Here is a 19302-nt window from a genome sequence, read left to right on the forward strand (position 1 = left end):
TAAAAGTCTCATAGGGGAGTTTTCTTCTTTTCATTGGTTTCTGTATAGGGCTTTGATCCAAACAAAATATGGTTTTAATAAAAAAATGCAGTAATTTCTATTTTTTTGTTCATTCTAGTACAAGTTATATATCTTTTCTAATATGGACTACTTTAATCAAATAATCAGGAAATATTGTGCAATATATGTGCAAGATTTGCTTTAGATTTCCCTAGTTGGAAAATAAGATATCTAAGCTAAAACAAAAACAAAAACAAAACATACTTAGGGGTTATTATTTTTTGTAGGAAGGTACATTATTTATATAATTAGCAATTTTTAAACCATTTAAAGAGAGTAGCAGTGTGATGCTCTGGGCAAAAATCTTTTTTTCTACTGAGAAGCTCTTGAACTGAATGTAATTTAGAACTTTACCTTGATATAGTTTATCTTTTGGGGAAAGATTGATTTCTATTAAAATTAGAATTCATCCTTGAGCTCTTTATAAAGCAATCTTAAAGTAGATTCTTTTTTAAAAAAATAATTTCATTAACATATAGTGTATTATTTGTTTCAGTGGTACAGGCCTGTGATTCATCATTAAAGTAGACTCTTAAAGAATCAAAACCATTTCATTAATTCCTAAAACTACCATCCACAAAATCAAAGTCCCCATTATTTCTCTTACTTTTATATTGAGGTCACCCATGACAACTTTGACTGTTCTTTCAATTGAAGTGATGTGATCCCGCAACTTGGGTTCTGAAGGACAGGGAGAGAAATTAAGAGGCCAGGTTCAGTAGGAGTACAGTCTGTTCTAGGATTGATGAAAACCCATTAGAGTTATGGCACATAATTGCAAAGTCTTTTGTCCATAACATTTTATGTTATTCAATTTCCTCTTACCCTCTTCTCCATTTTTTAAAAAAAGACTTTATTAATTTATTAGAGAGAGAGTGTGAGAGTGCATGAGCAGGGGGGTTGGTGCAGAAGAGAAGGGAGAAGCAGACTCCTCACTGAGTAGGGACCCCCCCGACAAAATGGCACTTGATCCAAGGACCCTGGGATCATGACCTGAGCTGAAGGCAGACCTTAACCCAGTGAACCACTTGGGCACCTCTCTTCTTTTTCAGTTTTTGAAAGATATTTATTGCTCTCTTTGCTCCATATTATATTAGGTTTCATCTTGTCTAAAATGTTAGGTTCAAAAGTGGACTCCACACATCACGTCCACAGATTAGTTTTAAATTTTGTGAGACTACTTCATATTTCTTGTCTTCTGATTCTTCAGTAAATCTCAGGGATAACTGAATTTTTTAAATTTTTTGAACTATTATAATATAGGATAAAAAGGAATTCTCATATTTTATTGAATCCAAGATATCATCAATCTTATGAGATACCACTATTTTATATTGTACCAAAAAAGCTAGTAGTGGCTTATTATAATTAAAGATGCTATCAATTATGAGATGCATTCCAATATCATGAAAATGTGTGCTTTTTGGAATTAATGAAATATGATATTTCATTAAATTCTGCTGTTTTCTAAATGCACTAATCTCTAGAATATTGTGCATTCCTCCCACCTCCATCTATTTATTGGGCCACTTGGCCAGCCTACTAGATCTTCTAGATTTTAAATTTGATTTTCAAGAATTCTACTTCTTCTTACCTACATATATCCATAAGTATCACGAAAGAAGAGGTAACTGAAAAGAAGAGAGGAAACTGAAAATGTAGTGGCTTATAGGGGCACCGAGTGCCTCAGTCAGTTGAGTGTCTCCCTTCAGCTCAGGTCAAGAGCTCAGAGTCTTGGGATCGAATTCCTCATCAGGCTCCCTGCTCAGTGGGGAGTCTGCTTTTCCCTATCCCTCTGCCCCTCCCCCCATGCTTTCACACCCTCTTTTTCTCTCCCTCTCAAATAAAATAGAATCTTAAAGTAGTAGATTGTACTACAAACACCCCAAAGACATAGAATAAAGTTAGCGAATGCATAGGCTTCAGTTTCCTTCTTGGGACAAAATAAACCACTCTGGCTTCATTTCCTTGCTTACCCTCAGCATTGATAGCCGATCTTAACAAAGTCAAAATTCCCATTCGAATGGTTTCATTATTATTCCTCATTTGTTCATCAAAAAATTCCATCAGGTCTGCAGGGTTGGAATGGGCTGCAGGTTTAAGAAATACTGGAGTCATAAGAACTCATTTTCACCTTTGATAAAACACTTGTGAACGGGAAAAGCAGAATTCCATGGAGATTTTCAAAGTCACTCTTTGGTTGGTACTAGATTTTATTACATCAGTGCATCTTTAGTATCACAAAATTAAGCAGTTTGGTCACTCAGAGAGATTTATATACCTAGGTCCACATCTGTTCATACATATAAATATGGAATACGTATAAATATTTGGAAGTTAGTTTTTTTTTTAATAGATGGAATCAAATTAAGATGAGGTTATTAGGGTGGGCCCTAATTCAGTATGAGATGAGAAAAGGAGAGGAGACACAGGGAGGACAACTTGTGAACATGGAGGCGGAGACTGGAGTGATGCTTCACCAGCTCGGAAGCTGGGGAGCTACAAGGTAAGGCAGGAAGCAGGGAAGAAAGAGAAAAGGCCTGATTGGAAGAAAGTGGTTTGGTTTTGAACTATTAGAGATTGAGTGAAGCAGGTAATAGGGTGTGCATAAAACAGAGGATAGAATAGAAACATAGGAAAAACTAGAACATAATAGGGAATAACTAGAACATAATAGAAAGGTAATGCAGTGAAGTAGTAGAAATGACATATTTTGGGGAAGGTGGAGGTAGAGGTATGGGAGGTATGGGATTGCTCTGGTCCTTACTTTTCAGGGTCTATGTTGGAACATAATTTGTATGCTGACTCCAAGAACTTGGTGCCTCCTTTATGACCTGCACCAGGTATTTCAACTAGACAGTGGGTGGGATTGTGATGTGAGAACAAGAAGGAAGGGGAAAGAGTGAAGAAGAGAGTGAGAGGGAGACAAGGCATGTATATTAAGAGATGATGAGGGAGAAATGGCGTGACTTTGGGTTTGACACAGTTTGAAATAGGCTCAAATACCAAGGAAAAAAGCATTTCCTATCCCTAGGATTGCCAGCTCACCTTGGTTTGCCCAGAAATAAATTCATGCATATGTAGTCCATTAATTTTTGACAAAGGAGTCAAAAATACATAACAGTGCAAGGATAGTCTCTTCAATAAATGATGCTGGGAAATGGACAGCCACATGCAAAAGAGTGAATCTAGATCCCTACCTTATACCATATACAAAAATCAAATCAGAATAAAGACACGAGAGTAAGACCTGAAACCATAAAACTCCTGGAAGAAAACATAGGTGGTGAGCTCCTTGACATCGGTCTTGGCAATGATTTTTTTGGATTTGACACTAAAAGTAGAAGCACCAAAGACAAAAATAAGCAAGACTGTATCAAACCAAAAATCTTTTGCTCGGCAGAAAACCCCCCACAAAAACCATTAACAAAATGAAAAAGCAACAGATGGGATGGGGAAAATATTTACCAACCATGTATTTGATAAAGGGGTTAATTCTCAAAATGTGTATGGAAATTTTCTGGTTTTAGAACTGAACGTTTTATCCCTGGAAGTCCATTAGTTCCAGGCAAACCAGGGTGATTGGTTATCTATCTGTTGTGCTTCTCTTGGGACTGGAAGGGTAGGAAGAGGCACAGGATACCATGAGTTGAAAGAATTGTGTGTGTGTGTGTGTGTGTGTGTGTGTGTGTGTGTGTGTCTGTGTGTGCGACAGTTTGCACATCCTTCATCACAGTTGTCATCATCGCTGCGAGACATTTTTGTTAAAAACCCTCTGGTTGCTAGGTCCTACCTAGAATGAGGAAACAGCTTGAAGCTTCAATTTCATTTTCCTTTACAGGAGGCTCTGGAACTCTGCACACCTGAGTGAGAAAGAAGAATCAGGCGGCAGATGTTAAAAACAGAAAACCAGAGGAAATGAATCAGATCTGACAGCAGGGTTTTCTTACCTGGTGGAGTAAACTGATAAAGATGGTCTTTCTCAAGCCCTTTGGAAGGGCAGTGTCATAAAGGACCACCGCGGTCAGTATTTGTTTTAGACTCTGGAATGGAAGCTCTTAAAGGTTAGTTGGAGGCTGCCCATGAAGCAGCAGCACAGGATGTGGAAGACAAATAATTACGGTTTTTGTGAGGAGAACAAACCTATAACCTTCCTGTGGTCACAATTTTCTTCAGTGATTCTGAACCCCCTGCCTTAGTCAGTGTCTGAGCAACTTGAAAAGAAAATTCTTAATCCCTTTTTTGGATATTCCATCACCCAGCTATGCCCACCTCTTCTCTACCTCATGTTTCTCAAAAAGTATTTAAGTTCAACTGCCCAAACCAGTATCTCAGTTCCTTAGGACCTCTGGAGACTTACTGTCTTCCAGGATGGTTGTGGATAGACTCTCTGAATCGGTTCCCTAAGGGTGTGGCTCTTACCTGAGTGACGTGGAAATCAATCTCTTTGTCTTTATACTGGTTCAGGAGCCAGGGTACCTGGTCCAGGGCATAGTCACAGAGATCTTCCCGATGAAGCAGCAGGCTCACCGTGGGGCCGTGTGCCTTAACGATGGCCAAAGTCTGCAGAGGCAGCCAACGAATACCACGTCTAAGACTTCACTGAGCTTTTTGTACAGTTCTCAGAATACCTGGAGCTTTAGACAGCCCACACAATTTTCCTCACTGCTTCCAACCAAGAAAGAATTCTTTGAAAAATGTTTAGGTTAAAATCATTGCACGAAGCAGTTATAGTTATGTTTGTATTTTTAGCTCTGTCTACATCTGTATCTCTACTGATACTCATTTCCATATTTGTCCCCTTCCTATTTCTTTAACCTTTCTCCACTAGTCACTAGTGGAGTGACTTTCTCCACTAGTCCACTAGTCACTTTCTTTCAATATACTAATAAGTTGAAAATTTCCCTTATATTAAAAAACTCTTCAATTCCAAATCACTCTGACCCCAATTCTGTTTCTTTCTTTTTTCCAAAAAATTATGTGATCACTAAATTCTACCTATGAAACCAATATTACACTATATGTTAACTAGAATTTAAATAAAAACTTGAAACAAACAAACAAACAAAAAGCAAAATTTTCTGAAAGAGAGGTCTACGTTTGCCATCTCTACTTCCCACCTCTCATTTACTCTTCAGTCCACTCTGGCTTCTGCTGATATAAAAAACAAACAAGTGTAAAATATAAATGTAAATAGGTTGACTGGAAAAATTTAGAAATCACAAAAGTTATGAAGAAGAAAACACAGTATTCACATTGCCGACAGTATCCATAGATAATCATTCTTTGGTGTACTTTAATATTTTTTAAATTAATTTTACTTATTCTTCCCTACGTTTCCTCTATACATTTTAATTTTTAAAAAACTGACACCATTCTTTAATATACTGTTCTATATTCTGCTTTTCTACATAATATTAGGTGATGAATTTTTTTTTTCTGTCAACTAAGTTTTGTTGTCTATCAAACCATCTCAGAACTTAGTGGTTCAGAATAACAACCATTTATTTCACTCAACTGTGTGTCAGCTGGATGATTCTTCTGAGCAGTTGGACAATTCCAAGCAATGGTCTCCTTTTAAGATTATTCTCGCTTGAGCACTGTAACATCTCCTTTTGCTTCTTGAAAATTATTCCTTTCTTAGTTTCTAAGATCTCATTCTCTTTGCTTAGAACTCTCCAAAGGTTTATTATTTCTCATATATATATATATATATATATATATATATATATATATATCCAAACTCCTGTGTAGCATTCAAGACTCATCATTATGTGACTAAGACCAAAATCTTTCCTGGTTTTATTTGTTTCTGCTTCTTTATATCTCCGTTCTCTTCTCCCCTTCCCTCTCTTCTACTGGACTCACTCAAGTGTGCATGTTATCCTGTCTCCAGCGTCTGCTTCAGCAACTTTTATGGCCTCTTTAGGGAATGCCTTTTGCTTGGGTGAACATCTTTATAGGCTGCAAGCTCAGTTTCAATGTCACGGCCTTTGCACTACTCGCCACAGGATTTAAGTGCTTCTCTCTCTCTCTGTTCCCTCATTACTGTGTGCACTTTCTTGTCACTTATCTAACTCTTTCTGTGGGAAGCTAGGAAAGTACTTGGAGGATTTGTATTGAATTGTGTTTTTCAGGTGCCTTAAAGAAAAGACTTTTACAGGATATTTTAAAAGTTCCAAGTTTGCTAATGATTTAACTACCTCAGCGTGTTAAAAAAAATAAATGTTTTGGTAGCTTAAAGTATAGAAAAGAAACTAAGCTAGAGAAGAAAAGTGCTACATCTTTTAAATATAGGAATAAAAGACCTAAATAGGATGTAATTTACTCTCCATTTAAAAATTATACTGATTAAGCAAGATAGGCATGGGATACCATGTGCACACCCTTTGTAATGTCTTCTGCACAAGGCATTTCAATCTTTTGAAGTAGTCATGCATGTCCTTTAGATATTTTATTTCATTGTCATCTTCCTAGACATGGGAGATTTTTGTTGGCTCTTGTTTTTCCTAAAGAGTGACTCAGCCCAAATATGGGTTATAAGACATGAAATACTGAATTTCTCTTTATTTTACGCATCTCTAGTTAGTCATTGTTCTTTCCACATACTGGAATGTCAGTTCCACAAGAGTGGGGATTTTGGTCTTTCAATCCCTGCTGTCTCTCCAGGGTGGGGGGACAGTGCCTGGCATGTCATGGGGACACAATAAATATTAGCTTAAAAATGAATAAATAGTGATTTGAAACAGGAAAAATAAAAGTGTTGATAAACCTGATAAAAACACAACTCATAGCTTTCCAAACAACTGAGATTAATGATCATGTCAAAAAGGGGAGGAAGTTGAAGTAGCATAGAAGGAGAGCTCTCTTGGGGCATGCCAAGGCCCCCACTCACTTGGATGGGCGAGGTAATGGGGGCCCACTTCTCCATTATATACCGGAACAGCATGAAGATCTTGTCAGATAGTCGGTTGGCATCCAATCTTGGATAGGGAAAGTCTCTCCAGTGGTTGACATATTTGTAAATGGCTTTGCTGAACTTCTCAAGGGCTGCATTTTAAAAACAATCACAGACTGAGAAAAATACCAAGATGGGAGGGCCCATAAAATACTTTGAGAAGAGTGTACTGATAATTAACAAATGTGTGATAGTTTCTATAAAATGTTATATGACTGTACCAAATAAACATATAAAAAGTATTCAGCCACATTAGTGAAATGTAAGTTAAAACCATAATGAGATAATACAACAAACGATATAGAATTCCTAAAATTTCAGACAACGTCAATGTTGGTAAGACTAAGGTGCAGCTGGTGTTTTCAAGTACGGCTGAGGGGAGTGTGAACTGGTACAAACACTTTAGAAAAGATTGAATATATATTCCTTATGACCCAGAAATTCCACTCCTAAGTATGCAGTTGGTTAGATACACAAACATATAGGCACTAAAAAACTTGTACTAGAATGTTCATATTCACTTTGGGGGGTGGGTCATAGTCTCAAACAGAAAACAGAAAAATGTCCGTCAGGAAGTAGAATGGACAAACTGTAGTATAGACATGTAATAGTAGACAGAAGTGAACACAGACAGCTTCACACAACAGCATGTATGAATTTCACAATAGGTGAAACTAAGCTATGGTGTTAGAAGTCAGGCTTGTGGTTACTCTTAGAAAGGATAGAGATCATGATGATTGGCAGGATGAGGTGGGCTTCTGGGTTATTAGTAATCTCCCACTTCTTGACCTGAGTGGCTGTCATACAAGTAAGTTCATTTTGTGACAACACATCAACCTGTACACTTCTGATTGGTATGTTTTTCCAAGGGTCTGTTTCACTTCAATAAAATAAAAAATGTTGGGCTTGCAAAAATATCATTTGGACCACGAGCCCATATTTGCATCAAGTGTATTAAATAATATTATTTGTTCCTTCAGCTCTCTTGTTTCACTAGATGATGAAGAAAAGTCATAGTTTACTCTTCATATGCAAAAAATACTCTTCATATGCAAAAAATACTCTGGAAAGACCCTCAGTACCTTAGAGCTGGCCATGTATTGACTCATTCATATTCCTTTCCAACTGATAATCTTCTGCTATACATTGTCATAATCTTGTGTGTGTGTGTGTGTGTGTGCGCGCTTGTCTTGTACTGGCCAAAATCAACATGAGGGAAAGGATGTCTTATCTCTTGACAGTATCTGAAGCAATGAGCAGGATGTCTGCTTATTGGCTGATTAAATGAATAGCTAGATAGACGGATGGATGACTATGAAATTATATACCTATTCTTTAGTGGTAGCCAGGCAAAAGTTGCTTTAAGACCAAAGGGCACTAGATAACTTTATAACACAAAGGCAGAGAATCCTTTTTTGATGCTGTGATGAGTTCTAGTTTTATTTCCTTTTCCCTATTGGGTTATTGATATTGCAGTTAGAAATGCTATTACAAGCACCAAAGTTTATTTGCAAGAACACAGTGTTAGCTGTGATAGTAAGTAGGAAAAATAAAAAGTATTGAAAAGTGGGCTAATCTAGTATAATTGCTCAAGTTCTTGAGCCAGACTGTCATAGTTCAAATCCTGGCTCTGCCATACACCAGCTGTATGACTGCAGGCAAGCTCTTAAATTTCTATGCCTCAATTTTCTCATCAGTAAAACAAAGGAAAAATGTTACTTACCTAATGGGGTTGCTGTGAGGTTAAAGGAAATAATAATCTTAAAATACCCAAGGCAGTATTCAGGCACATAGTACATTCTCATGATATACCAGATATAAATATTGCTTCCATACAGGGCAGAAAAGAAATGGCCAAAACAGAACACACAAGTCTTGGTTGAGAGGTAAAGATGACATTCCTGACAGCACAGCCTTTTAAATATTACAAAATCATAGTGTTAGAGGGCTTTAGAGGGGAGAGGGATCCTAGCAATCCCTTTATTTAATGTGTTTAGATGTGAAAATGAGATTGAGAGAGGATGGTTCAGAGGATGATCAAGGAGAGGAGCCCAGATCTCCAGACTCAACCAAGAAGCCTCTCACTGTGCTGTACATGTTTTTTTTCCCTGCAAATTCCAGGGCCATTTTCTTCTCTGCAGACTCTTCGTTACTCTGGATGTATTTCAATTTTGGGGTAGATGGAAATTGTGACCCATGGTTTGCTTACCTGTTTTCCTTAATTTTATGAGTGCTTGTACTTTGATTAGGTTGATTACTTATCTTTATTACAACATTGCATTATACATCGATGCCAACATTTGGCCTACTGCTAAGAACTGGTGAGCTCCCAGAACCATTGTGGGAAGAGTGTGATCCAATTAAAGAAGGAGGCTAGTAGAAATGGAGGCTATATAAGGCAGTGGAAAGTGTATAGACCTCAGTCACATCCACCTCTCCATTTCACTGACAGTCACCACTTTAAGGAAATTGCTTAATTTCCATGACTCTCTGTTTCTCATCTGTAAAATGATGGGGGGAGGGGGTAATAGTACTTACCTTGCTTTGAGAGTTGAGACAGAGAGAATTATAATTGCTTGAGGACTGAGAGAGACAAGTCCTTGCAGAGAAACTTCCATGTGGTAGGCACTCAGTAAATGGTAGCTATTATTATTAGCGAATAGAACAAAACTAGAGTAAAAGGAAAAATAATGGGTGCGTGGATGGCTAGTGGATTAAGCCTCTGCCTTCGGCTCAGGTCATGGTCTCAGGGTCCTGGAATCAAGCCCCACATTAGGCTCTCTGCTCAGTGGGGAGCCTGCTTCCCCCTCTCCCTCTGCCTGCCTGCCTCTCTGCCTACTTGTGATCTCTTTCTGTCAAATAAATAAAGAAAATCTTAAAAAAAAAAAGAAAAATAAAACATTTGCTCAATTCATAGTCTGGTCATAACAAAGAATACCCACCAATACAGAAAACTCCCTTCATCTTCTCCTCTTCGGCCAGCCTGAGCATGGTTTGCATGGTTAGCAGGGTCATCATCATGAAGGGGATACTCTGGGACACTGCCAAGAGGGGCACAAGAGGAGAAAACCATTATCCTCTCACACTGGAGAGTTCTGTGGTTCTCCACGTCAGCAAGGAGCATGTCAAAGCTGTTTTGGGGAGACAGGTGAGGTGCTGCAGGAAGATATTCTCCTGGACCCCTTCTTTGGCCATAAGGCCTGACTGTAGTTAAAGAATTGGAGGAGGGGGCACTTCTGTGATTCCAAGTTGGACTACAGTACATGCAAGGAGTGGTTGATTTAAAAAGAAGGTTCTATTGCCGGGGGGAGGGGGTTTGGGAGAAGGGGGTGGGATTATGGACATTGGGGAGGGTATGTGATTTGGTGAGTGCTGTGAAGTGTGTAAACCTGGTGATTCACAGACCTGTACCCCTGGGGATAAAAATATATGTTTATAAAAATAAAAAATTTAAAAAAAAAAAAAAAAAAAGAAGGTTCTAGCTGTACCTGTTGTTTGTAGCAATTGCCTGTTTGGATAATTGTTGGATTAATGTCCATCTCTCCCACCAGAACTTGGCTGCATTCCCAGGGCCTAGCCCAGGCAATAGATACTCAATAAAAAAATCTAAATAAATAAAAATAACAAACTAACTAACTAAATACATACATAAATAAATATCTGTTAAATAAAGTGGTATAGAAAAATAATCCTAATAAACTCTTACATACTTCATGTAAGTGTTCAGTGGTTTGCAGAAGAGGCCTTGTGGAAAAAGGGCTTTTGCAAACACAAAGCCAGATCAAAGGGATGGTGAGGATGGGAGGGTTCAGCCAAATAGAGAGCAGCATGGACTAATGGTGCATCAGCAGGTTCATCTGTGCTCAGAAACAACCACCTAAATCCCACTGTCGATGCTCTTGAGCATGGCAGAAGGGAAGAATGCTCTCCTTTCTGCTGTTTGCACCCATCTGGTTTTAGACGGTTAGTCAGGGTGGATACTTCCCAGGAAAATGTGGAGAGTCTTCCCTCCGTACCATAGCTGGTCGCCAGTTCAGCCAGAGCAAGCACGATGAATTCATCCGGGAGCTCCAGGATCCTGAAGTTACTCTGTATTTCATACATCACAGAGTTGAAATCGTGCGCAGCAAGAGACACCAACACCTCACCAGCCAGCATTCTGGTTTCTCTGAGGATCTGAGGAGGAAAAAGGAGACAACAATAACAACTGGAGGAAGAGCAGAGGGAGTTTGCAGAGAGGTGATGGTCTAGGTAATATTCTAAGTTCCCCCCAAATGCTTTGGGATAGGGACAGAACAGGCTGTTCCAAACCCAGGGCAGAAAGTCTCTAAGGTGAGGGTCAGTAGCTGTCCAGCAGAGGTAACTTTAGTGAACTTTAAAACCAGGTTTTACTAAGGTTCTTGTAAACGTAAGGTCAAAATACATTTTCTTGCGAATTGATCGGGCACTATGAACACAGGATCTATGTTTTTTGTGTTAATGAGGAATCACTGTGGCTGAAGGCCTGAAGGGTATTGAGAAAGGGAAATGGGACAGGGAGTCTGGACTTTGGGTTTTCATATTGTTCTGATCCAGTTATCTTGGATAGAGGAGATATTTGGAGGAACTTCTGTTTTTGGTAGTGCTGAACTAGGTAAGTTTGATCGAATCTCCTGCTGAAGACAATCAAAAGAGCTGGACAAGCTATTAGAAAATATACTCACAAAACATCACAATATAAGGTGGAATGAATTACTAAGTTAAGATCTGGAAATGATTGGAAATCCATAGATGTCAGTCCTATATTTGAGACTCCTGTGCAGTATTTTGGGAGAATAGACTGAATTTGAGACCAACAAATGGTGCGACCCTGGTCATCCCACTTCTTATCTTTTAGCCTAAGGCTCCAAAAGGCTGCATTTAAATGAAAGGTTTGCTTGGCCCTCCATGTACTGTAGTCCAACTTGGAATCACAGAAGTGCCCCCCTCCTCCAAATCTCAAGGCCTGAAATTAATCATAAATTGTTAGTACCCTTGGCAGGTAAACATCCTTTCTGGAAGAAAACACCTTAAAACTCAAATTATGTCTACAAATAATTTTTCTGATACAATTCCTAGCATAGGTAGCTAAGTAGGCACATGAGAGATAATAATTTATATATGGAAAGCAAGAAAATTGGGTTCTAGTTACTTTGAAAAAAATCTCTCCAAACATCAACATGCTCATCTAAAACTGGAATGGATAATATTATCACTAAAGTCTTTTTTTTTTTTAACTTTGTTGTAGTTTCCTTATCTATGAAGGGATAATCAGTATTGTAATAATACCCAAGTTATCATGAAGAAACAAATGAAAGTGACTTGCAATTCAGGCAGTAACGTAGGAAAAGCTTGTAAATATCTACATGGGTGCATTTGGGTCACTTAAAGACCAGTTGCGACCCTGGTATTGATTTATCATTAAGAATCAAACTTACATTGTTGTCTCTCATGTCCTTAGAAGCATAATAAATCAACCGTTGGACGATTGCATCATCCAAGATGTCACTATTCTGAATAACGGAAGTGAGATGACTATAAATGTCTTCCTGTGAACATACAAGTGTATACACAGAATCTGAGTTGCAAAACTAAAGGATTCAAACGAAGTGCAAATGATTAACACCATCAAACTGAGCAATGTGTTTCTGCTACACAATGGATTTTATACATCTTTTTAAAATTTAAATTCAGTCAGCCAACTAGCATACCGTCATTCATTTCATATGTAGCGTCCAATCATTTATCAGTTTTGTATAACACCTGGTGCTCGTCACAGCTCGTGCTCTCCTGATTGGGGGATTTTAATGCATCTTAATCAGGGCTTCCTGAACATAATATGCAGCTTTAGGACACAAAAGCTTATACATAAAACAAAGTTCTTTCTGAAAACTATTTTAACCTGTCTACATTACTATGACAAAATCTAACTGAAGTTGGAAGCAGGCTACCTAACGTATCAGTCTTGAAAGTCGCTTTCAAGTCGTAGGGCACTCAGGGGAATGGAAATGCTCATTACCCAGACCGTTGCTCCTACCACTGGGAAGTGACTATGTTATTAAGAAACACACTGTGATTCCCAAAGAGGCTGATAAGCTCTGAAACTGGATCCTAAGGGAGGTTTATAAGTCCTTGGCTTTATTCATGCCTTATAGAAAGAAACTTGTGAATTCTTTTGGACAGGACCGCAGTGTTGGAATCATGGGGCTGGACCAGATGTTGTGTAAGAGGACTCTTTGAAATCTCCTAGGTGGCTACATGGTCTCGGGTAGATGAGAGACTGGGGTCCTGGAATGCCCAACAGCCTCAAGCACGTTGCCTTCAAGGTACCATGCCCATGCTGAAGATGGGATGTAACTCCCTTTGCATAAGGGGTTCTAACAGGCAGTCAGGGTTGAGGTCTACCAGATTAGGAGATGAAGGTGTAGACCCTGTCCTTCATAGGGAGGCTGCCTTGGATCATGATTGGGAGCATTGTTTTGAACTCAGACGACCTTGTGCTCTAGTCATGTACCTGTTGTGGGTCTTACTCCTCTTTGCTGTGAAATGGAAACAGCCATGCCTACCTCATGGAGGTATGGGGGGTGAACATAACACAAGTCACTGTGTTTGGAAAGCTTCTCGGGTGCTCCTTCCTAGATAAGTGTCCCTTGGAGGTAGCTGTTGTTATTTTACAAAAGGTTGTTGGGGCCAGAAAAGCCCTCCCATCCCAGAGAAATAAATCTCTAACTGTGGACTAGCATCACAGATGAGTAGTGGAGATCTTTGGGGCCTGTCATAGGAACCCTCAGCTTCTACAGGAGGAGACTCTTATGGTTATAAGTATGGCCTCCCCCTCTTTCCACATCTTTCCGTATCAGGTTGTAGAAAAGAGTATTCTTGAGCTAACTTCCAGAATTGGATACTATGATTCCTCAAATGCCAAATATCATTGTTTAAACATGACAATGACTTCCATTATAACTACTTTTTGAAAGATTGAATGCTGTGTATGAAGCCAGAGAGAAAAGAAGTCAAGGCAAAGAAAGAGGAATATGAAATGTTGCAATAATTGCACTAGGAAAAGTAAATGGAAAACAGATTTTCCTTACCTTGCTAATATTATCTTCCACGTTCAGCATGCCTAGAGTGAGGTTAATATCTCCCAAAGTCTCTAAAATGTACAGAAAAAGAAGAATTAAGTCTCTCCTATAATTCCTATGCAAGAGTTACAGAAATTTTTTTTTCTCTTGCTTCTCTGTTTCTCTCTCTTTTGTCCCAGACCCTCCTTCTTCTTGACTGTCAGCTCTCTGATGACAGGAGCCAAGTTTTATTCATATTTTATATGCTTGACATACTTGCAAATAACAGATATTTTGTATATTTTTTCAAAACCTGAATTAAAGGGGAAGGGGAAGATAAAAGATGCTACATTCTGGTGCACCTGGGTAGCTTAGTCAGTAAAGCATTTGCCTTCGGGTCAGGTCATGATTGCACGGTCCTGAGATGGAGCCCCACATTGGTCTCCCTGCTCAGCAGAGAGTCTGCTTCTCTCTCTCCTCTGGCCCCCAACCCTCACTTGTGCTTTCTCTATCTCAAACAAATAAGTAAATATTAAAAAAAAATGTTACATTTCTATTTATCCCTCCTGTCATGTAGGTATCACCCTATATATCCTCTCTACCAAGGTGCAGTTCTCAGATGCCATGAGTTGAAACCCTTCTACCCTACCTGAGCATGAGAAGACAATGGTGTGATATAGCTGTTTACTTTCATTTCCTCCTCAGCATCTCCTCTGTACTTTTCCACAGTCTGTCTACCTCTGTTTCTCTCCATCTAACCTTCTGGTCTTGCCAAGTCCCTCTTCTGGTCCCAAGCTAATGGAACCTTCTGTTTTCTGATAATGATCTAAATTAGTTTGACTTGCACTTTCCAGGCATATTTGTATTTGAATAACTCTCATCAGAAAACTGAAAAAAAACATGTGAGTCAAAGGAATCGAGCAATTCAGGCCACATGGCAAATTGGTAAGAGAGAAACCCTTGGAGGTGAGTCTCCAAATCAAGCCACAGATCCCTTTAGCACAATCTTTTTTTGGCAAAGCAGATAGGCAACATGCTTGAAAATTAGGGGAAAATATTTCCAAAGGACCATTCCAGTATTTAAGAGTAAATAAAAGACTGTCTTTCTTTGTGTTGTAGGTACTTGCTCTTCATGTAGACTATATATTTTTAAAGAAAGTAAGGCATGATCATCTCTCAGGCTCTAGTCTATCACTGCCCCTTTACAGTCAATACGATTTATTATTTTGGAATAAAAGGGGAGTAGAGAGAAATAATCGTACTTTAGCATAACTTTTTATAACACTTTCAGTTGTACAGACCCTCCACAATGACTCACACCATCCCCCATTCCACATAGACATGTGATCACATAGACAAAACATAGACAAAACACTTAGCTCCTCAGGATCCCATGATGCTCACCTACAGTTTCCTCCATGTCCTGAGTCATGTCTTGGCTGTTTCAGGCTCTCTAAGAGACAGCACCTAAGTATCAGAAATAGTATGGCTAAAAAATTGAACAAGCAAGTTGACAAGTTTCTCACAAAATGTTCACATAAGGCTCTCTAAAGGAAAGTCCCTCCTCCACTTGATTGGCACAACGATCTGGAAGCTTCCAGCGATGGGCTGCTACTGAGAAGGATGACGCTGTATTCTACCACTATGACATTTTCTTGCTTCTGAGCTCCTGCTGACCAACAAAATGGCTGCATCTCACCGAATATTGTCCCTTGGGTGGAGACCAGAGTATCTGAGAAGGAAGAAATTAGAGACTGGGACTCAAAGCATTTTTGTAGACCAAAGGAGTTCCTCTCCCTAAACTTGGGTCCATTGATCACAAATTTGGGAATGGTTTTCAGTGGTCACTTTACTGGCCTGGTGTTGGTAAAGCCTTTATGGTGATCTTGGTGATTGTTCTACTTGGTGAAAGTCAGTCACACAAACTGGGCATGCTCAGTGGACCGGAATGCCCACCAGGGGCAGTTGAATAGAATGTCCAACTGACAGCAGCAAAGCAAAAGCTTTCTCTGCCACCCCGTCCTGTTCCCCACTTTCCTTCCTCCATTCACTCGGTCCGGGTCTTGGCCTCACTCCAGGCTCAGGCTTTTTCCTTTGATTCCATTCTCTCTTCTTGTTTTCAATCCACACCTCTTTGACATCATGTTTTCAGCTTTACTAGTATGGACCTAAATCTGGTCCCAATGCCCCAACTCTAAATCTATATGACCACAATTTTCAATGTATGCCAGGACTGACTGGATCTTAATGTGGCAGGTGTTAGGGAAGGGAGTGCAAGGAGTCTATAAGTCTAGGTGTGAAAGGGGCCAAGGGAATGGGCTTGTGACGATTCTCATCTGTGACTCCTCTTCCAGTTATCTTCCCCTCCTTTGGTGAAGCTTATTTCAGATTCATAGGTCAAATACTTCCAACTAAATCTTTGAATTCATCATTGTTTTTACAGACAGATTATTTTGCATTGTATTTATTATAGAGGACCTCAGCAGGCTGCTGGTTAAGAACATTCTCAAGTCAGCATTACTATTTTCCAGATTGTGTCCATTAGTGCCTGGTGACAGGAATCACCTGGTGTCTTTATTTAAAATGTCTGCTCCCAGGTCCACCCCAGGCCTAGTAAATTGGAATGAGGGGCAGAAATCTGTATTTTTAATGAGCCCCCTAGTGATTCCGGGGCTCAATAAAGTCTGAGAAACACTGTCTAAGCTCATTGCCCAATAGCCCACTAGGGCATAATAGAAAATTTAGCAGTGATTTGAAGGGTGTTCATTTTGGTTGGGCAAGAAGAGGAGCTTCTCATCTCCAGTGCCGTGATTTGCTCACCTTTGAAGAATAGGGTGAGAACTGGTGGATCCAAGAGGTATTGAGGTAGGCTGAAACTCTTAATGTCTTGTAGGAAAAATGACACTGCAAATTACATGCTTTTAGAATCTTAAAGAACAATGTGCAATAAAATCAATAATAAGAAAAACTAGCTATTCAGATAATTGCTATAATCAATTTCTTACTCTTTTTGTGAATGGTAGCAAATGATTTTCCTGAATGTCTGTATACCAGTTTTCCTTGATTTTGTAGAGATTAGGGAGGTTAGGAGATGATTGATTTATACTGACTTTGTAATTTATTGGAGCAATCAAAACACATCTTTTTGCCAAATATTCCTTCAGATAAAGCAAATTCACCTGTTGATCTCTCTTTTCATAAAGCAATATTGCAGATAGATTTTAAAAAGTCAAACTTTAAAACAACAGATTTGCTATCATTTCTATTCCATTTTCCTGAGGACATCTTGTTTCATTTCCCCATTATTTCCTATTTTTCTCTTTACACTAGGTTAACAAATATGGGTTTGAATATAGACCCAAGTATGGGTCTCGTAAGCCCTAGGAGCATGCTAAGCACTGATTCTCAAAGTTAGTAGGATGACATTTTGCTAACTAATGGACTATTTTTTCTAGATCTCTGTTTGCAAGGGAATTCAAATTTAGCTTGCTAAACAACTGAGGAGTCTTCCTGGCTGTATGGTACCCTTCCCTTTCAATCTAACTTGACGAGTGATACTACCTAATCCCAGAACCACCATGCTCCCAGATGAGGTATTATCAGACAGGAACATTAATAAGGCTGTAAAGGCAAAATATAAAGCAAAGGGACAATATCTATCTATCAGCCAATCTATCTAATATTAAAATTTATAGAACTTTACATTTTTGTGGTTTTAATGGTTTTAGAGTACAATTCCTTTGAACTTTGACATGAATCCTTTTATTCTTTAATGAAGTATTAGATTTCGTAAAATGTATTTAAAATGAAATTAGGCCCCCCAACTTTTTTTCCCAGTCAGTTTTTAGACATAAGCCTAACCCCTTACACTCCGGTGCATAAAAAGCAAGAGGTATTGGATGCCAGTTTTACACAGATTTACCATTCTTATGCTGTGAGTGGCCTCTCACTTCCTCCTTTCGCTCGACTCCCCTCCTGTCTCCTCCCTGTCCACTGTCTCCTCCTCTTCTCTTCTCTCTTTTCCTCTGGTCTCTCTTACCCTTCTTTGCTTTTCCTACCTGTAGTTATTTTACTCAGCAGGCCGCATTTTTGAAATTATGGTTTTAAAGTCATCCCCTCAGGGGGTACCTGGTGGCTCAGTCAGTCAAGCGTCTGCCTCTGGTTCAGGTCATGATCTCTGGGTCTTGGGATGGAGCCCCACATCAGCTCCTTGCTCACAGGGGGAGCCTGCTTCTTCCTGTTGTCCCACTGCTCCTCCTGCTTGCGTGTACTCTCTCTCTCTCTGTCAAATAAATGAATAAAATCTTTTAAAAAATTTTAAAAAGGCCTCTTTTCAGCAATTCAGAAGGAGCTTAAGAATTTAAGCTAGAGAGGGAGTTTTCAGAGAGATTTATAAAATGGTTTCAGTCTCAAGCGATAGATAATGAAGCCCTTGGAGACAAGTAATTTTCTAGCAAATTGTTTCCCAAATACCCCTCATGTTAGATATTTCTAGCTTTGTTACCGACAGGTGTTGGGAGAAGAACACAGACTTGCTTCATAATTTGAGTAGTGAGAGAAGCAATAGGAGCCCTTGACCTCTGAAGACCCTCCCTAGTGGCCTGGCATCTCGGGTATTAGCTTTCTGTGTTCTGGAGCTCATTTAGCTTTTCTCTTTAGAAGGTCTAGCTTTTAACTGTCAATTACCTCTTAGATGCTCAGGTCATGCTACTGTGAACGTCATTTTTTTGATTGAGGAATTCAGCTTTAGTGGCTGATAGGTTATACAAAGTAGGATACATTCATTCTCTCAGCTTTTCATAATAAATTACTTGGGCCCCATAAGTGCCTGAATAAATAAATCTTAGAAGAAACAGCCATCAGTATTTATTTTTAAGGATTAAAAGGCAATTTATTACCTCTAGGTGATTATCTTACATTTAGAAAGAAAAATCTCTTACCTTTTTTTTTTTTTTTTTTAAAGAAAGAAACCCTTCTCTCTTGCCTTTTGATGACCGTCAAGTTGCATTTCTAATTAATGATTTTGGTGGTTTCGACAGCCTCTAGATGTGCCATAAATTGTGAGTATTTTCATGTTACTCTTAGAGATTTTTAGAATCCTCCATATTCAATGAGTTTTATAAAAACACATTAAATGAAACTGTTCAACAACATTTTATTCAAGAAGTGATGGTAAAATGTTAGGTGAAGTTTCAAATAATAAAA

The 19302-nt window shown here is 38.9% G+C and overlaps 1 protein-coding gene across 1 annotated transcript in view; it reads right to left on the reverse strand.

Moving 5' to 3' along the window:
* The window catches only part of MROH2B (maestro heat like repeat family member 2B), a 97580-nt gene that overhangs the window by 47474 nt on the left and 30804 nt on the right, over positions 1–19302 (reverse strand). The window contains exons 2-11 of the mRNA XM_059416318.1: positions 14128–14189; positions 12475–12585; positions 11035–11194; positions 9961–10059; positions 6956–7110; positions 4483–4623; positions 4011–4103; positions 3854–3923; positions 2037–2150; positions 668–741 (exon numbers count right to left, since the gene is read on the reverse strand). Of these exons, the coding sequence (XP_059272301.1) occupies positions 668–741; positions 2037–2150; positions 3854–3923; positions 4011–4103; positions 4483–4623; positions 6956–7110; positions 9961–10059; positions 11035–11194; positions 12475–12585; positions 14128–14189 (1079 nt within the window). The remainder of the gene's footprint in view (positions 1–667; positions 742–2036; positions 2151–3853; positions 3924–4010; positions 4104–4482; positions 4624–6955; positions 7111–9960; positions 10060–11034; positions 11195–12474; positions 12586–14127; positions 14190–19302) is intronic.

This window comes from Mustela nigripes, chromosome 12 (assembly GCF_022355385.1).
Source record: "Mustela nigripes isolate SB6536 chromosome 12, MUSNIG.SB6536, whole genome shotgun sequence".
Classification (NCBI taxonomy): Eukaryota; Metazoa; Chordata; class Mammalia; order Carnivora; family Mustelidae; genus Mustela; species Mustela nigripes.